The sequence below is a fragment of the Diplotaxodon limnothrissa genome, linkage group LG7 (genome assembly GCF_057381915.1).
Source record: "Diplotaxodon limnothrissa isolate DT_005_m linkage group LG7, D_limnothrissa_male_GT1.1, whole genome shotgun sequence".
Lineage (NCBI taxonomy): Eukaryota > Metazoa > Chordata > Actinopteri > Cichliformes > Cichlidae > Diplotaxodon > Diplotaxodon limnothrissa.
In genome coordinates this window covers 46,436,895-46,453,480 of record NC_140602.1, presented here as the reverse complement: position 1 = coordinate 46,453,480, position 16,586 = coordinate 46,436,895, and the positions used below count along the sequence as shown (strand labels likewise).

General features: G+C 39.7%; 3 protein-coding genes across 3 annotated transcripts; all 3 read right to left on the bottom strand.

The window, feature by feature from the left end:
* Nucleotides 1–1,543: 1,543 nt before the first annotated feature.
* On the bottom strand, nucleotides 1,544–3,348 carry LOC146629002 (ATP-dependent RNA helicase DDX54-like). Its single transcript, XM_085357101.1, has 5 exons — nucleotides 3,298–3,348; nucleotides 2,621–2,769; nucleotides 2,417–2,530; nucleotides 2,107–2,327; nucleotides 1,544–1,854 (listed from the first exon to the last, which is right to left on the bottom strand). The coding sequence occupies exons 1-5, from the start codon at nucleotides 3,346–3,348 to the stop codon at nucleotides 1,544–1,546; spliced, it is 846 nt and encodes a 281-aa protein (XP_085213227.1).
* Nucleotides 3,349–8,307: 4,959 nt separating this feature from the next.
* LOC146629001 (ATP-dependent RNA helicase DDX54-like) lies at nucleotides 8,308–9,988 on the bottom strand. The gene is made up of 5 exons (XM_085357100.1): nucleotides 9,938–9,988; nucleotides 9,261–9,409; nucleotides 9,057–9,170; nucleotides 8,747–8,967; nucleotides 8,308–8,486 (listed from the first exon to the last, which is right to left on the bottom strand). The coding sequence occupies exons 1-5, from the start codon at nucleotides 9,986–9,988 to the stop codon at nucleotides 8,308–8,310; spliced, it is 714 nt and encodes a 237-aa protein (XP_085213226.1).
* Nucleotides 9,989–14,781: 4,793 nt separating this feature from the next.
* On the bottom strand, nucleotides 14,782–16,586 carry LOC146629000 (ATP-dependent RNA helicase DDX54-like). The gene is made up of 5 exons (XM_085357099.1): nucleotides 16,536–16,586; nucleotides 15,859–16,007; nucleotides 15,655–15,768; nucleotides 15,345–15,565; nucleotides 14,782–15,092 (listed from the first exon to the last, which is right to left on the bottom strand). Exons 1-5 carry the CDS (start codon nucleotides 16,584–16,586, stop codon nucleotides 14,782–14,784), a joined length of 846 nt encoding a protein of 281 aa, XP_085213225.1.

Genomic DNA, 16,586 nt, shown 5'->3' with positions numbered 1-16,586 from the left:
CCCAGGAACCCTGACAATATGTATTTTACCTGGTTAATGTGTGTGGCGGGGCGTGGTCTGCAGCGCCGCTGCAGGGGAGGCGGACGCACCTGAGCGGCACCCGCGATCACGCCTCGGCGCCTTAACGTCTGTGCTCTCTATGCTGTTGTGTTGGTATGTGTCGGGCTGTGAGCTTTAACACCGGCTGTATGCATACAGCAACCGTGTGTGAAAAGTGGTCAATAAAGAGAAGCTGTAAAGCGTGTTCATGGAAACATCGTTGGGTCTGCCGTGATATGTTTACAATGGGACTTCTGCTCCTGAATCTCTGCGCACAGCGTCTGCAAATCGGAGCTGTATGAAGTCACTTTCATCTTTACGCAGGACTGTAAGCTGTCATCTGTGAGGCGTGAGCGGTGTTTGTTTTTAACATAGTTCACGGTGGAGCTGCTGACATAATGTGGATCCGAAGATTGATAATTAGCCTACCTGGGGTTGAAAGTCTCGATAAATGCACGGCGTTTCGGCGGGTATATCGGCTTCCGCAAGTGTGACGCTTATTTTGAGCGTTCAAAAACTAATAGAATATAATTTTATATTTATATTTCATTTCAATATCACAGTAATCTTCCAATTTAGAACTACAAGTTAAAAAAGAACTAACACAAATAAAATACACTTCAGCTAATTACTTAAAAAAATAATTTATTTTCCCAAACCACGCAGAGCCGCACTAAAAGGACTAAAGAGCCGCAGGTTGCTGACCCCTGCACTAACCTATTCAGCTGCTTGTGAATGCAAATATCTAATCAGCCAATCACATGCCAGAAAAAAAAAAGGGTGATTTAAGTGACTTTGAAGGCAGCATTGCTGTTGGTGACAGATGGGCTGTTTTACGTTTTTCAGACACTCCTGATCTTCTCAAATTTTCTCAGGAATTTACAGAGAACAGTCCAAACTGAAAAGCGAAATAAACATTTCCCTGGGTAAAAATGCCTTGTTGATTGCAGAAGTCAGAGGGGCGTGGCCATGCTGAAGGCAAGAGGAATTCTAAGCCAGTTTCTCAACCCAGCCCATCTGATATCAGTAACCACAACACATTCAAAGTCAATTAAAAGTCGCCTTTCTTGCCCGTTCCGATGCTCGCTTTCAACTTTGAAATGAGACCACTTGGACAACAGTAATGATAAATAATTGCAAATAGAGCACGTTTACAGAATTTAATGTCATTTTTATAGAGCACCTCTTATTTTAAGAAAAGATGGGCGAGACGATTTTTGAAACTAACTGCAAATTAAGCACACAATATTTAATATCTGTATTTTACCATTTTGATAAGACATATTTCAGTACTCCAAAACACTTTTATTAGACTGCCAACATGCTTACAAGTAGTAAATCCAGGTTAGTGGATCATAATTAAACATAACTCTGTGGCAAACGCAGAGTTCAGCAGGCCATCAAGGAAGAAGTGACGTGCATTTCTGCAGTGTAAAGATTCACAAATGATTTTCTCCTTAATCTACAGTCACACAAAGCGCCAGGAAAATCTTTGGTGATGTTCTCAGATGATTCTGACGCTTATCACCCAGTTCCTCGTGATGTCCTCCACACCATCAACCCTCTGTCCTCCTCCCAGTTTCTTCCTCAGCTTGCCTTTCTTATGGCCACCCCTTCCAAAACCTGACTTTTTAACTTCTCCGAGCCACTTTTTGTTCTTGGAGCGGAGCTTCCTCATCCCCCCGCCCTGCAGGAACTGGTGCTTCTGCTTTTTCTTGCGCTGCTTCATGATCTGATCCTTTGTTTTCAGCTCCGAGCGTGCTTTGTGGTCACCGGAGCTCTGTACGTTTGGACCTCGTCGGCCACGGCCACGACCTGGGAGAGGCACGACACAACAAAGAGGTTGGAGGTTATAGCTCGCAAGGCTGGAAGAGGGACTTGAAGTATTTACCTTTAGAGTTGAGTTAAAACATGGTGGCTGATGGTCTATATTTAACATGTTTGTGCTATTCATTTTGATGCCTTCCTACCTCTTGCTGGCTTCCTGCCTCCTCCGCCTGTTTCTCCATCTGATCCAGATCCTGTATCATCAATCTTGTATTTTTTCCTTCACTCCTCATAACTGACATGTTGTCAAGTGATACAACATCTTCACAGTACAGCTTAATATTGTCATAGGAGTAGAGAAGAGGGTCATTGAGAGCAGCACACAGAGAAGCTTTTTGTTGGAAGGATACAAGTTCTTCCTGTTCTTCTTGTTACTGATAACCTGACCGCTGTCTGTTTTGATCTTCTTCTTCTGGTCTTCTTTTCCCGTTTCTCTCACAAAACGCTTCCTCTTACGGTCCCTAAAAAAAGAAGGGGGAAAAAAGACTTTAAATTATAGTTTGAAATGACCATTTGGTGGATACTGAGTCAAACATAGGGAAATTTGTACCATTTCATCATTTTCTTCTGCTGGTTAAGGCGATCGCCTTCATCTCCCATGAGATCAAGGACAGCTGAAGAGGCCTGCTGTTCAAAAGCACTGCCCTCTCCACCGAGACTCAACCTGTCGACGCATAATACAGGACAAAACAGCATAAAACACAAAGCCATTCACATTTTTTAAAGAAACAGATGCAACAGTTTAATGCCTCACCCTCTCTCAGAGTCAAAGTCTTTAGGTCTGTAAGGGATATAATACTCTTCATCTTTGCCTGACTGCCTCTTTTTCTTGGTCTTTGGTCGCTCTTCGCCATCTTCCTGCTGACCTCTTCTTTTACCACCTACCACTTCTGAAAACACCCCCTGGTGGAAATAGAAAGAATTACATGGTACAAAGTGACAAAGCATGATACAGAGATCCTACTATCTTCCTCTTCTAGTTTGTATACAACATCATCTACATCAAAACTGCACTTTATTTTGCTTCTTCTTCATCAGACAGCACAAACAACTTTCTCATTTTGACTCAAATATTGGTTTTGAATGAAAATGATGAAACAATCCTGGGTGTTTATTCAACTTGTGAGCAGGTTTTCTAATCCACCGTACTATTATTATTGACACTAGTACATGTTCGTGCTGCTGGCAAACTAATACACTCAAGAACATATAGCAAAGCAAAAAAGTGAAAAGTAGGTCTTGCCTACATAAATAAACATAAGACAGTTGTGAAACTTTGACATAGTAACATCTGCAGTAATATTTACACCTGTGATGACATCTCACCAGCATTAGCCTTATTTTGAAACCAAGATTGTTTACACAGACTTTGTAATTGCAGAGAAATGCTCCATTTATTTTGGTCATTTCATTTTTGAGCAGGAAGCTCACCTTTCTTGTTATAGCCTTTAGACGAATAGAGAGTTTTCCAATTAAATACATATTCTTTAAATAATGTTCCCTCTTATAAAAAGTAGGATAATTTAAAAAAAAATTTTAAAAAATGTATTATACCTCTATTACTTAGAAAAAAACCTGTTTTTTTTCTGTTGTCTGTTATATAACGTTAGTGATGCTCGTTTCAATTCATTTCTTAATCAGCTAAACAGGTCAGTTAAGAAACAGTCAAATATTAAGTTACATTTGAAAACGGTTTAAAAAAAAATATCCCCATTCCAAAATGTCACATGACAATCTCATTGGCTCACGGAGTTATGATGTCACTACACTTTGATCCTTTGAAGTTTTTCCTTAAACAGGGGTGACACACAGCAGTTTTTTAGTTCGTGTCTTCGCAGCATTTGTGTTTGCAGCCTTCACACGTTCACCACAGAAACTTTTGGAAACCTTTTCAGAGTTGTCGTGTACAACCTTCAACATGTATCCAACAAGACACCAACCAAGGCAAAAAGATTACGCCGCTTCTCCTTCCTGTCGTGGCCGGCCAATTTCCCCAAATGACCTCTTAGCCGTCCAAAGGGCATTACATGACAGTAAGAAGGAAAACTACCACCTCCAGAATAAAATTCAACAGATTGAAGAAGAGAAACTTCAACTGGAGGAGAAGTGTAGACAGATGGAAGCGCAAAATAAGAACCTGGAAGAAAGACAAAAACGCCAGCCCGACATAAATATTATTAATGAGGGTTGGGGAATCAAGTTTGGACAAGCCCGAGAGCAGATTGTCTTCCTAATTAAGGAAAACAAGCAAAAGAGCGTGGAACTAAAGGAGATGTCCAACCAGCTTAAAGACAGCAAAGCTACTGTTGAGAAGACAGAATGGGATCTCCAATATATGGACCAAATGAATCGGCTGCTCCAAACAAACTTCGATGAAGCTGTGAAAAAAAATGAAGAAATCCTCCAACAGAAGGAAGAACAGGAGAAAAGGCAAAGAGACATGGAGCACAAACTCAAAGTCACGGAGGAAAAATACAGAATGCTGAAAGAGAAGGTGGATGATACTCTGCGCCAAAATAAAGACCACCTTCACGAGAAAAAGCAACTAGAAGGGGAAAAAGAAAAACTGGACAAACAATGCTCGCACATGCAGAAAAGGATGGAGCAAATGGCGAGAAACAACTCCGAGCTCACTAAGGGGATATTGTTGGAATACAACAACTTGAAGCGCAAACACACTGAAATGCAGGCGCAAAAGCAAGAACAAGACAACATACATGACGACCTGCAGCGTACGCTCCAAGATATCCACAAAAGAAATGAGGAGCTACAAGACATGTACAAAGAAGTACAACAAAGAAACGCAGACATGCACAAGGACAAGATAATGCAGGAGGAAACATCCAAAGAGCTCAGGGAAAAGCTTGAAGAAAAACAAGCAACGTTGGAAGAGGTGGAGAAAACGTGCAAGAAGCTTGAGAAACAAAACAAAGAAACCATCGATGAGTTGAGAACCCTCATCCTGGAAAAAAAAGCTCTTGTAGAAAACTGCATGAAAAAGAAGAACAAACGCTTCCGCTGGCCCTGGAGGAGGAACTCTACTGCTTCCTCAGCAGGTGTAGCCTCGTCTTGCTCCACCTCTGTTCACCTCCCCAACCAGTCCCGGCAGTTGACTGTCCCCTCCTGAGCCTGGTTCTGCCGGAGGTTTCTGCCCGTTTAAAGGCAGTTTTTCCTCCCCACTGTCGCCTAGTGCGTGCTCAGAGGGGATTGTTGGGGTTTTCTCTCCTCTACCTTGTTTCATTATTTACTTAACTTTTTGTGCTTACTTCATTTTACCTTGTTTCATTATTTACTTGTTAACGTTTTGTTCTTACTTCATTTTACCTTGTTTCATTATTTACTTGTTAACGTTTTGTTCTTACTTCATTTTACCTTGTTTCATTATTTACTTGTTGACGTTTTGTTCTTACTTCATTTTACCTTGTTTCATTATTTACTTGTTGACGTTTTGTTCTTACTTCATTTTACCTTGTTTCATTATTTACTTGTTAACGTTTTGTTCTTACTTCATTTTACCTTGTTTCATTATTTACTTGTTGACGTTTTGTTCTTACTTCATTTTACCTTGTTTCATTATTTACTTGTTTAACTTTTTCTTTTTCAACTTATTCATAAAACAATAAACCAATTGAATTTATCCTTTGAGTATTTTTCATCTTTTCATCTATAACTTTTTCAAACATTCATATCTGTCGTTTATCTTCTTCTTGAAACCTCATAAATGGTGAAGGAAAAATCCTGGAACATGGTTTGAAACACTGAAATTGTTTCAGCTGAAACCGGCAAAGTCATACGTGTGTGTGTGTGTGTGTGTGTGTGTGTGTGTGTGTGTGTGTGTGTGTGTGTTACTCTGTACATGAAACAACTTTGTAGAAAACCATTTTCCTGTCGAAACATTAGCAAACACAAACAAAGTGTTATTAACAAACGAATTACTAATATCCCTCTCTATGATAGTGATTTATTTTCTTACGGGATTAAAACTGTAAATTTTACCAAACTAAAGAAAGTAATACAAAGTAATAAAACTTTTTATCATTTAGTTAAGATCCAACATCCATTCTTTTCATAGTTGGTTGCTACCACCAGAGGGCGACATGGAGTACTTTTACCCATGTAGAGAAACATAAACGCTCATATATTACACACGCACCAACATTTTACTGTCTATTACTACATCAGTCTGTTTACATTAAACTGATATTGATAAATAAACTCACAAATATAGCTTCATGAATTTGGTAACGTCCTGTAAGTCATATCGTCAAATGCTTTTGTTCCAAAATAAAAAGGCTGTTGAAATAATGATTGGTGTGGTTTTTACAGGTGAATGAGCAGCAGAATAACTACAGAGAATCTGTGAATACATGAATGACCTTTTGTAATATGCCTTTAGCCTATTAGTGCCCTGAAAGAGTGGAGATTTTACCTATTTTAGCAAAATGATCTACAAACTGTATGGGTGAATATAGGAGCTTGTTAACAGGTTAGCATGTCCAACTAACAGACAGGAAAATGAGCTATGTATTTTTTAGATATCATGTTATCAGCTGACCACTGAAAGCTCTTTCTGCATATATCTTCTACACGTTCTGTCTCTTGTCACGTGTGTGTTTATATTTAAATCATGTATGTTGATTATTTAAATATGCTTTTTCATTCATTTTTAAAAAATGTCAACAGCTGTCGTTTACAGATTCATTCTTTACTATATGCTATATATATATATATGAACATGAACAAAACTGAAAACACTGGGTCACCGACCCAGGAACCCTGACAATATGTATTTTACCTGGTTAATGTGTGTGGCGGGGCGTGGTCTGCAGCGCCGCTGCAGGGGAGGCGGACGCACCTGAGCGGCACCCGCGATCACGCCTCGGCGCCTTAACGTCTGTGCTCTCTATGCTGTTGTGTTGGTATGTGTCGGGCTGTGAGCTTTAACACCGGCTGTATGCATACAGCAACCGTGTGTGAAAAGTGGTCAATAAAGAGAAGCTGTAAAGCGTGTTCATGGAAACATCGTTGGGTCTGCCGTGATATGTTTACAATGGGACTTCTGCTCCTGAATCTCTGCGCACAGCGTCTGCAAATCGGAGCTGTATGAAGTCACTTTCATCTTTACGCAGGACTGTAAGCTGTCATCTGTGAGGCGTGAGCGGTGTTTGTTTTTAACATAGTTCACGGTGGAGCTGCTGACATAATGTGGATCCGAAGATTGATAATTAGCCTACCTGGGGTTGAAAGTCTCGATAAATGCACGGCGTTTCGGCGGGTATATCGGCTTCCGCAAGTGTGACGCTTATTTTGAGCGTTCAAAAACTAATAGAATATAATTTTATATTTATATTTCATTTCAATATCACAGTAATCTTCCAATTTAGAACTACAAGTTAAAAAAGAACTAACACAAATAAAATACACTTCAGCTAATTACTTAAAAAAATAATTTATTTTCCCAAACCACGCAGAGCCGCACTAAAAGGACTAAAGAGCCGCAGGTTGCTGACCCCTGCACTAACCTATTCAGCTGCTTGTGAATGCAAATATCTAATCAGCCAATCACATGCCAGAAAAAAAAAAGGGTGATTTAAGTGACTTTGAAGGCAGCATTGCTGTTGGTGACAGATGGGCTGTTTTACGTTTTTCAGACACTCCTGATCTTCTCAAATTTTCTCAGGAATTTACAGAGAACAGTCCAAACTGAAAAGCGAAATAAACATTTCCCTGGGTAAAAATGCCTTGTTGATTGCAGAAGTCAGAGGGGCGTGGCCATGCTGAAGGCAAGAGGAATTCTAAGCCAGTTTCTCAACCCAGCCCATCTGATATCAGTAACCACAACACATTCAAAGTCAATTAAAAGTCGCCTTTCTTGCCCGTTCCGATGCTCGCTTTCAACTTTGAAATGAGACCACTTGGACAACAGTAATGATAAATAATTGCAAATAGAGCACGTTTACAGAATTTAATGTCATTTTTATAGAGCACCTCTTATTTTAAGAAAAGATGGGCGAGACGATTTTTGAAACTAACTGCAAATTAAGCACACAATATTTAATATCTGTATTTTACCATTTTGATAAGACATATTTCAGTACTCCAAAACACTTTTATTAGACTGCCAACATGCTTACAAGTAGTAAATCCAGGTTAGTGGATCATAATTAAACATCACTCTGTGGCAAACGCAGAGTTCAGCAGGCCATCAAGGAAGAAGTGACGTGCATTTCTGCAGTGTAGAGATGCACAAATGATTTTCTCCTTAATCTACAGTCACACAAAGCGCCAGGAAAATCTTTGGTGATGATCTCAGATGATTCTGACGCTTATCACCCAGTTCCTCGTGATGTCCTCCACACCATCAACCCTCTGTCCTCCTCCCAGTTTCTTCCTCAGCTTGCCTTTCTTATGGCCACCCCTTCCAAAACCTGACTTTTTAACTTATCCGAGCCACTTTTTGTTCTTGGAGCGGAGCTTCCTCATCCCCCCGCCCTGCAGGAACTGGTGCTTCTGCTTTTTCTTGCGCTGCTTCATGATCTGATCCTTTGTTTTCAGCTCCGAGCGTGCTTTGTGGTCACCGGAGCTCTGTACGTTTGGACCTCGTCGGCCACGGCCACGACCTGTGAGAGGCACGACACAACAAAGAGGTTGGAGGTTATAGCTCGCAAGGCTGGAAGAGGGACTTGAAGTATTTACCTTTAGAGTTGAGTTAAAACATGGTGGCTGATGTTCTATATTTAACAGGCAGACATGTTTGTGCTATTCATTTTGATGCCTTCCTACCTCTTGCTGGCTTCCTGCCTCCTCCGCCTGTTTCTCCATCTGATCCAGATCCTGTATCATCAATCTTGTATTTTTTCCTTCACTCCTCATAACTGACATGTTGTCAAGTGATACAACATCTTCACAGTACAGCTTAATATTGTCATAGGAGTAGAGAAGAGGGTCATTGAGAGCAGCACACAGAGAAGCTTTTTGTTGGAAGGATACAAGTTCTTCCTGTTCTTCTTGTTACTGATAACCTGACCGCTGTCTGTTTTGATCTTCTTCTTCTGGTCTTCTTTTCCCGTTTCTCTCACAAAACGCTTCCTCTTACGGTCCCTAAAAAAAGAAGGGGGAAAAAAGACTTTAAATTATAGTTTGAAATGACCATTTGGTGGATACTGAGTCAAACATAGGGAAATTTGTACCATTTCATCATTTTCTTCTGCTGGTTAAGGCGATCGCCTTCATCTCCCATGAGATCAAGGACAGCTGAAGAGGCCTGCTGTTCAAAAGCACTGCCCTCTCCACCGAGACTCAACCTGTCGACGCATAATACAGGACAAAACAGCATAAAACACAAAGCCATTCACATTTTTTAAAGAAACAGATGCAACAGTTTAATGCCTCACCCTCTCTCAGAGTCAAAGTCTTTAGGTCTGTAAGGGATATAATACTCTTCATCTTTGCCTGACTGCCTCTTTTTCTTGGTCTTTGGTCGCTCTTCGCCATCTTCCTGCTGACCTCTTCTTTTACCACCTACCACTTCTGAAAACACCCCCTGGTGGAAATAGAAAGAATTACATGGTACAAAGTGACAAAGCATGATACAGAGATCCTACTATCTTCCTCTTCTAGTTTGTATACAACATCATCTACATCAAAACTGCACTTTATTTTGCTTCTTCTTCATCAGACAGCACAAACAACTTTCTCATTTTGACTCAAATATTGGTTTTGAATGAAAATGATGAAACAATCCTGGGTGTTTATTCAACTTGTGAGCAGGTTTTCTAATCCACCGTACTATTATTATTGACACTAGTACATGTTCGTGCTGCTGGCAAACTAATACACTCAAGAACATATAGCAAAGCAAAAAAGTGAAAAGTAGGTCTTGCCTACATAAATAAACATAAGACAGTTGTGAGACTTTGACATAGTAACATCTGCAGTAATATTTACACCTGTGATGACATCTCACCAGCATTAGCCTTATTTTGAAACCAAGATTGTTTACACAGACTTTGTAATTGCAGAGAAATGCTCCATTTATTTTGGTCATTTCATTTTTGAGCAGGAAGCTCACCTTTCTTGTTATAGCCTTTAGACGAATAGAGAGTTTTGCAATTAAATACATATTCTTTAAATAATGTTCCCTCTTATAAAAAGTAGGATAATTTAAAAAAAAATTTTAAAAAATGTATTATACCTCTATTACTTAGAAAAAAACCTGTTTTTTTTCTGTTGTCTGTTATATAACGTTAGTGATGCTCGTTTCAATTCATTTCTTAATCAGCTAAACAGGTCAGTTAAGAAACAGTCAAATATTAAGTTACATTTGAAAACGGTTTAAAAAAAAATATCCCCATTCCAAAATGTCACATGACAATCTCATTGGCTCACGGAGTTATGATGTCACTACACGATCCTTTGAAGTTTTTCCTTAAACAGGGGTGACACACAGCAGTTTTTTAGTTCGTGTCTTCGCAGCATTTGTGTTTGCAGCCTTCACACGTTCACCACAGAAACTTTTGGAAACCTTTTCAGAGTTGTCGTGTACAACCTTCAACATGTATCCAACAAGACACCAACCAAGGCAAAAAGATTACGCCGCTTCTCCTTCCTGTCGTGGCCGGCCAATTTCCCCAAATGACCTCTTAGCCGTCCAAAGGGCATTACATGACAGTAAGAAGGAAAACTACCACCTCCAGAATAAAATTCAACAGATTGAAGAAGAGAAACTTCAACTGGAGGAGAAGTGTAGACAGATGGAAGCGCAAAATAAGAACCTGGAAGAAAGACAAAAACGCCAGCCCGACATAAATATTATTAATGAGGGTTGGGGAATCAAGTTTGGACAAGCCCGAGAGCAGATTGTCTTCCTAATTAAGGAAAACAAGCAAAAGAGCGTGGAACTAAAGGAGATGTCCAACCAGCTTAAAGACAGCAAAGCTACTGTTGAGAAGACAGAATGGGATCTCCAATATATGGACCAAATGAATCGGCTGCTCCAAACAAACTTCGATGAAGCTGTGAAAAAAAATGAAGAAATCCTCCAACAGAAGGAAGAACAGGAGAAAAGGCAAAAAGACATGGAGCACAAACTCAAAGTCACGGAGGAAAAATACAGAATGCTGAAAGAGAAGGTGGATGATACTCTGCGCCAAAATAAAGACCACCTTCACGAGAAAAAGCAACTAGAAGGGGAAAAAGAAAAACTGGACAAACAATGCTCGCACATGCAGAAAAGGATGGAGCAAATGGCGAGAAACAACTCCGAGCTCACTAAGGGGATATTGTTGGAATACAACAACTTGAAGCGCAAACACACTGAAATGCAGGCGCAAAAGCAAGAACAAGACAACATACATGACGACCTGCAGCGTACGCTCCAAGATATCCACAAAAGAAATGAGGAGCTACAAGACATGTACAAAGAAGTACAACAAAGAAACGCAGACATGCACAAGGACAAGATAATGCAGGAGGAAACATCCAAAGAGCTCAGGGAAAAGCTTGAAGAAAAACAAGCAACCTTGGAAGAGGTGGAGAAAACGTGCAAGAAGCTTGAGAAACAAAACAAAGAAACCATCGATGAGTTGAGAACCCTCATCCTGGAAAAAAAAGCTCTTGTAGAAAACTGCATGAAAAAGAAGAACAAACGCTTCCGCTGGCCCTGGAGGAGGAACTCTACTGCTTCCTCAGCAGGTGTAGCCTCGTCTTGCTCCACCTCTGTTCACCTCCCCAACCAGTCCCGGCAGTTGACTGTCCCCTCCTGAGCCTGGTTCTGCCGGAGGTTTCTGCCCGTTTAAAGGCAGTTTTTCCTCCCCACTGTCGCCTAGTGCGTGCTCAGAGGGGATTGTTGGGGTTTTCTCTCCTCTACCTTGTTTCATTATTTACTTAACTTTTTGTTCTTACTTCATTTTACCTTGTTTCATTATTTACTTAACTTTTTGTGCTTACTTCATTTTACCTTGTTTCATTATTTACTTAACTTTTTGTGCTTGCTTCATTTTACCTTGTTTCATTATTTACTTGTTAACGTTTTGTTCTTACTTCATTTTACCTTGTTTCATTATTTACTTGTTAACGTTTTGTTCTTACTTCATTTTACCTTGTTTCATTATTTACTTGTTGACGTTTTGTTCTTACTTCATTTTACCTTGTTTCATTATTTACTTGTTGACGTTTTGTTCTTACTTCATTTTACCTTGTTTCATTATTTACTTGTTTAACTTTTTCTTTTTCAACTTATTCATAAAACAATAAACCAATTGAATTTATCCTTTGAGTATTTTTCATCTTTTCATCTATAACTTTTTCAAACATTCATATCTGTCGTTTATCTTCTTCTTGAAACCTCATAAATGGTGAAGGAAAAATCCTGGAACATGGTTTGAAACACTGAAATTGTTTCAGCTGAAACCGGCAAAGTCATACGTGTGTGTGTGTGTGTGTGTGTGTGTGTGTTACTCTGTACATGAAACAACTTTGTAGAAAACCATTTTCCTGTCGAAACATTAGCAAACACAAACAAAGTGTTATTAACAAACGAATTACTAATATCCCTCTCTATGATAGTGATTTATTTTCTTACGGGATTAAAACTGTAAATTTTACCAAACTAAAGAAAGTAATACAAAGTAATAAAACTTTTTATCATTTAGTTAAGATCCAACATCCATTCTTTTCATAGTTGGTTGCTACCACCAGAGGGCGACATGGAGTACTTTTACCCATGTAGAGAAACATAAACGCTCATATATTACACACGCACCAACATTTTACTGTCTATTACTACATCAGTCTGTTTACATTAAACTGATATTGATAAATAAACTCACAAATATAGCTTCATGAATTTGGTAACGTCCTGTAAGTCATATCGTCAAATGCTTTTGTTCCAAAATAAAAAGGCTGTTGAAATAATGATTGGTGTGGTTTTTACAGGTGAATGAGCAGCAGAATAACTACAGAGAATCTGTGAATACATGAATGACCTTTTGTAATATGCCTTTAGCCTATTAGTGCCCTGAAAGAGTGGAGATTTTACCTATTTTAGCAAAATGATCTACAAACTGTATGGGTGAATATAGGAGCTTGTTAACAGGTTAGCATGTCCAACTAACAGACAGGAAAATGAGCTATGTATTTTTTAGATATCATGTTATCAGCTGACCACTGAAAGCTCTTTCTGCATATATCTTCTACACGTTCTGTCTCTTGTCACGTGTGTGTTTATATTTAAATCATGTATGTTGATTATTTAAATATGCTTTTTCATTCATTTTTAAAAAATGTCAACAGCTGTCGTTTACAGATTCATTCTTTACTATATGCTATATATATATATGAACATGAACAAAACTGAAAACACTGGGTCACCGACCCAGGAACCCTGACAATATGTATTTTACCTGGTTAATGTGTGTGGCGGGGCGTGGTCTGCAGCGCCGCTGCAGGGGAGGCGGACGCACCTGAGCGGCACCCGCGATCACGCCTCGGCGCCTTAACGTCTGTGCTCTCTATGCTGTTGTGTTGGTATGTGTCGGGCTGTGAGCTTTAACACCGGCTGTATGCATACAGCAACCGTGTGTGAAAAGTGGTCAATAAAGAGAAGCTGTAAAGCGTGTTCATGGAAACATCGTTGGGTCTGCCGTGATATGTTTACAATGGGACTTCTGCTCCTGAATCTCTGCGCACAGCGTCTGCAAATCGGAGCTGTATGAAGTCACTTTCATCTTTACGCAGGACTGTAAGCTGTCATCTGTGAGGCGTGAACGGTGTTTGTTTTTAACATAGTTCACGGTGGAGCTGCTGACATAATGTGGATCCGAAGATTGATAATTAGCCTACCTGGGGTTGAAAGTCTCGATAAATGCACGGCGTTTCGGCGGGTATATCGGCTTCCGCAAGTGTGACGCTTATTTTGAGCGTTCAAAAACTAATAGAATATAATTTTATATTTATATTTCATTTCAATATCACAGTAATCTTCCAATTTAGAACTACAAGTTAAAAAAGAACTAACACAAATAAAATACACTTCAGCTAATTACTTAAAAAAATAATTTATTTTCCCAAACCACGCAGAGCCGCACTAAAAGGACTAAAGAGCCGCAGGTTGCTGACCCCTGCACTAACCTATTCAGCTGCTTGTGAATGCAAATATCTAATCAGCCAATCACATGCCAGAAAAAAAAAGGGTGATTTAAGTGACTTTGAAGGCAGCATTGCTGTTGGTGACAGATGGGCTGTTTTACGTTTTTCAGACACTCCTGATCTTCTCAAATTTTCTCAGGAATTTACAGAGAACAGTCCAAACTGAAAAGCGAAATAAACATTTCCCTGGGTAAAAATGCCTTGTTGATTGCAGAAGTCAGAGGGGCGTGGCCATGCTGAAGGCAAGAGGAATTCTAAGCCAGTTTCTCAACCCAGCCCATCTGATATCAGTAACCACAACACATTCAAAGTCAATTAAAAGTCGCCTTTCTTGCCCGTTCCGATGCTCGCTTTCAACTTTGAAATGAGACCACTTGGACAACAGTAATGATAAATAATTGCAAATAGAGCACGTTTACAGAATTTAATGTCATTTTTATAGAGCACCTCTTATTTTAAGAAAAGATGGGCGAGACGATTTTTGAAACTAACTGCAAATTAAGCACACAATATTTAATATCTGTATTTTACCATTTTGATAAGACATATTTCAGTACTCCAAAACACTTTTATTAGACTGCCAACATGCTTACAAGTAGTAAATCCAGGTTAGTGGATCATAATTAAACATAACTCTGTGGCAAACGCAGAGTTCAGCAGGCCATCAAGGAAGAAGTGACGTGCATTTCTGCAGTGTAAAGATTCACAAATGATTTTCTCCTTAATCTACAGTCACACAAAGCGCCAGGAAAATCTTTGGTGATGTTCTCAGATGATTCTGACGCTTATCACCCAGTTCCTCGTGATGTCCTCCACACCATCAACCCTCTGTCCTCCTCCCAGTTTCTTCCTCAGCTTGCCTTTCTTATGGCCACCCCTTCCAAAACCTGACTTTTTAACTTCTCCGAGCCACTTTTTGTTCTTGGAGCGGAGCTTCCTCATCCCCCCGCCCTGCAGGAACTGGTGCTTCTGCTTTTTCTTGCGCTGCTTCATGATCTGATCCTTTGTTTTCAGCTCCGAGCGTGCTTTGTGGTCACCGGAGCTCTGTACGTTTGGACCTCGTCGGCCACGGCCACGACCTGGGAGAGGCACGACACAACAAAGAGGTTGGAGGTTATAGCTCGCAAGGCTGGAAGAGGGACTTGAAGTATTTACCTTTAGAGTTGAGTTAAAACATGGTGGCTGATGGTCTATATTTAACATGTTTGTGCTATTCATTTTGATGCCTTCCTACCTCTTGCTGGCTTCCTGCCTCCTCCGCCTGTTTCTCCATCTGATCCAGATCCTGTATCATCAATCTTGTATTTTTTCCTTCACTCCTCATAACTGACATGTTGTCAAGTGATACAACATCTTCACAGTACAGCTTAATATTGTCATAGGAGTAGAGAAGAGGGTCATTGAGAGCAGCACACAGAGAAGCTTTTTGTTGGAAGGATACAAGTTCTTCCTGTTCTTCTTGTTACTGATAACCTGACCGCTGTCTGTTTTGATCTTCTTCTTCTGGTCTTCTTTTCCCGTTTCTCTCACAAAACGCTTCCTCTTACGGTCCCTAAAAAAAGAAGGGGGAAAAAAGACTTTAAATTATAGTTTGAAATGACCATTTGGTGGATACTGAGTCAAACATAGGGAAATTTGTACCATTTCATCATTTTCTTCTGCTGGTTAAGGCGATCGCCTTCATCTCCCATGAGATCAAGGACAGCTGAAGAGGCCTGCTGTTCAAAAGCACTGCCCTCTCCACCGAGACTCAACCTGTCGACGCATAATACAGGACAAAACAGCATAAAACACAAAGCCATTCACATTTTTTAAAGAAACAGATGCAACAGTTTAATGCCTCACCCTCTCTCAGAGTCAAAGTCTTTAGGTCTGTAAGGGATATAATACTCTTCATCTTTGCCTGACTGCCTCTTTTTCTTGGTCTTTGGTCGCTCTTCGCCATCTTCCTGCTGACCTCTTCTTTTACCACCTACCACCTCTGAAAACACTCCCTGGTGGAAATAGAAAGAATTACATGGTACAAAGTGACAAAGCATGATACAGAGATCCTACTATCTTCCTCTTCTAGTTTGTATACAACATCATCTACATCAAAACTGCACTTTATTTTGCTTCTTCTTCATCAGACAGCACAAACAACTTTCTCATTTTGACTCAAATATTGGTTTTGAATGAAAATGATGAAACAATCCTGGGTGTTTATTCAACTTGTGAGCAGGTTTTCTAATCCACCGTACTATTATTATTGACACTAGTACATGTTCGTGCTGCTGGCAAACTAATACACTCAAGAACATATAGCAAAGCAAAAAAGTGAAAAGTAGGTCTTGCCTACATAAATAAACATAAGACAGTTGTGAAACTTTGACATAGTAACATCTGCAGTAATATTTACACCTGTGATGACATCTCACCAGCATTAGCCTTATTTTGAAACCAAGATTGTTTACACAGACTTTGTAATTGCAGAGAAATGCTCCATTTATTTTGGTCATTTCATTTTTGAGCAGGAAGCTCACCTTTCTTGTTATAGCCTTTAGACGAATAGAGAGTTTTCCAATTAAATACAT

Bases quoted from the DNA above. Each gene is read 5' to 3' on its own strand.
- LOC146629002 (XM_085357101.1), bottom strand. From the start codon at position 3,348: ATGTATTTAATTGGAAAACTCTCTATTCGTCTAAAGGCTATAACAAGA. The intron at 2,770-3,297 runs GTGAGCTTCCTG...TATTTCCACCAG, and splicing joins TAAAGGCTATAACAAGAAAG to GGGGTGTTTTCAGAAGTGGT. The intron at 2,328-2,416 runs GTACAAATTTCC...TTCTTTTTTTAG, and splicing joins CAGAAGAAAATGATGAAATG to GGACCGTAAGAGGAAGCGTT.
- LOC146629001 (XM_085357100.1), bottom strand. From the start codon at position 9,988: ATGTATTTAATTGCAAAACTCTCTATTCGTCTAAAGGCTATAACAAGA. The intron at 9,410-9,937 runs GTGAGCTTCCTG...TATTTCCACCAG, and splicing joins TAAAGGCTATAACAAGAAAG to GGGGTGTTTTCAGAAGTGGT. The intron at 8,968-9,056 runs GTACAAATTTCC...TTCTTTTTTTAG, and splicing joins CAGAAGAAAATGATGAAATG to GGACCGTAAGAGGAAGCGTT.
- LOC146629000 (XM_085357099.1), bottom strand. From the start codon at position 16,586: ATGTATTTAATTGGAAAACTCTCTATTCGTCTAAAGGCTATAACAAGA. The intron at 16,008-16,535 runs GTGAGCTTCCTG...TATTTCCACCAG, and splicing joins TAAAGGCTATAACAAGAAAG to GGAGTGTTTTCAGAGGTGGT. The intron at 15,566-15,654 runs GTACAAATTTCC...TTCTTTTTTTAG, and splicing joins CAGAAGAAAATGATGAAATG to GGACCGTAAGAGGAAGCGTT.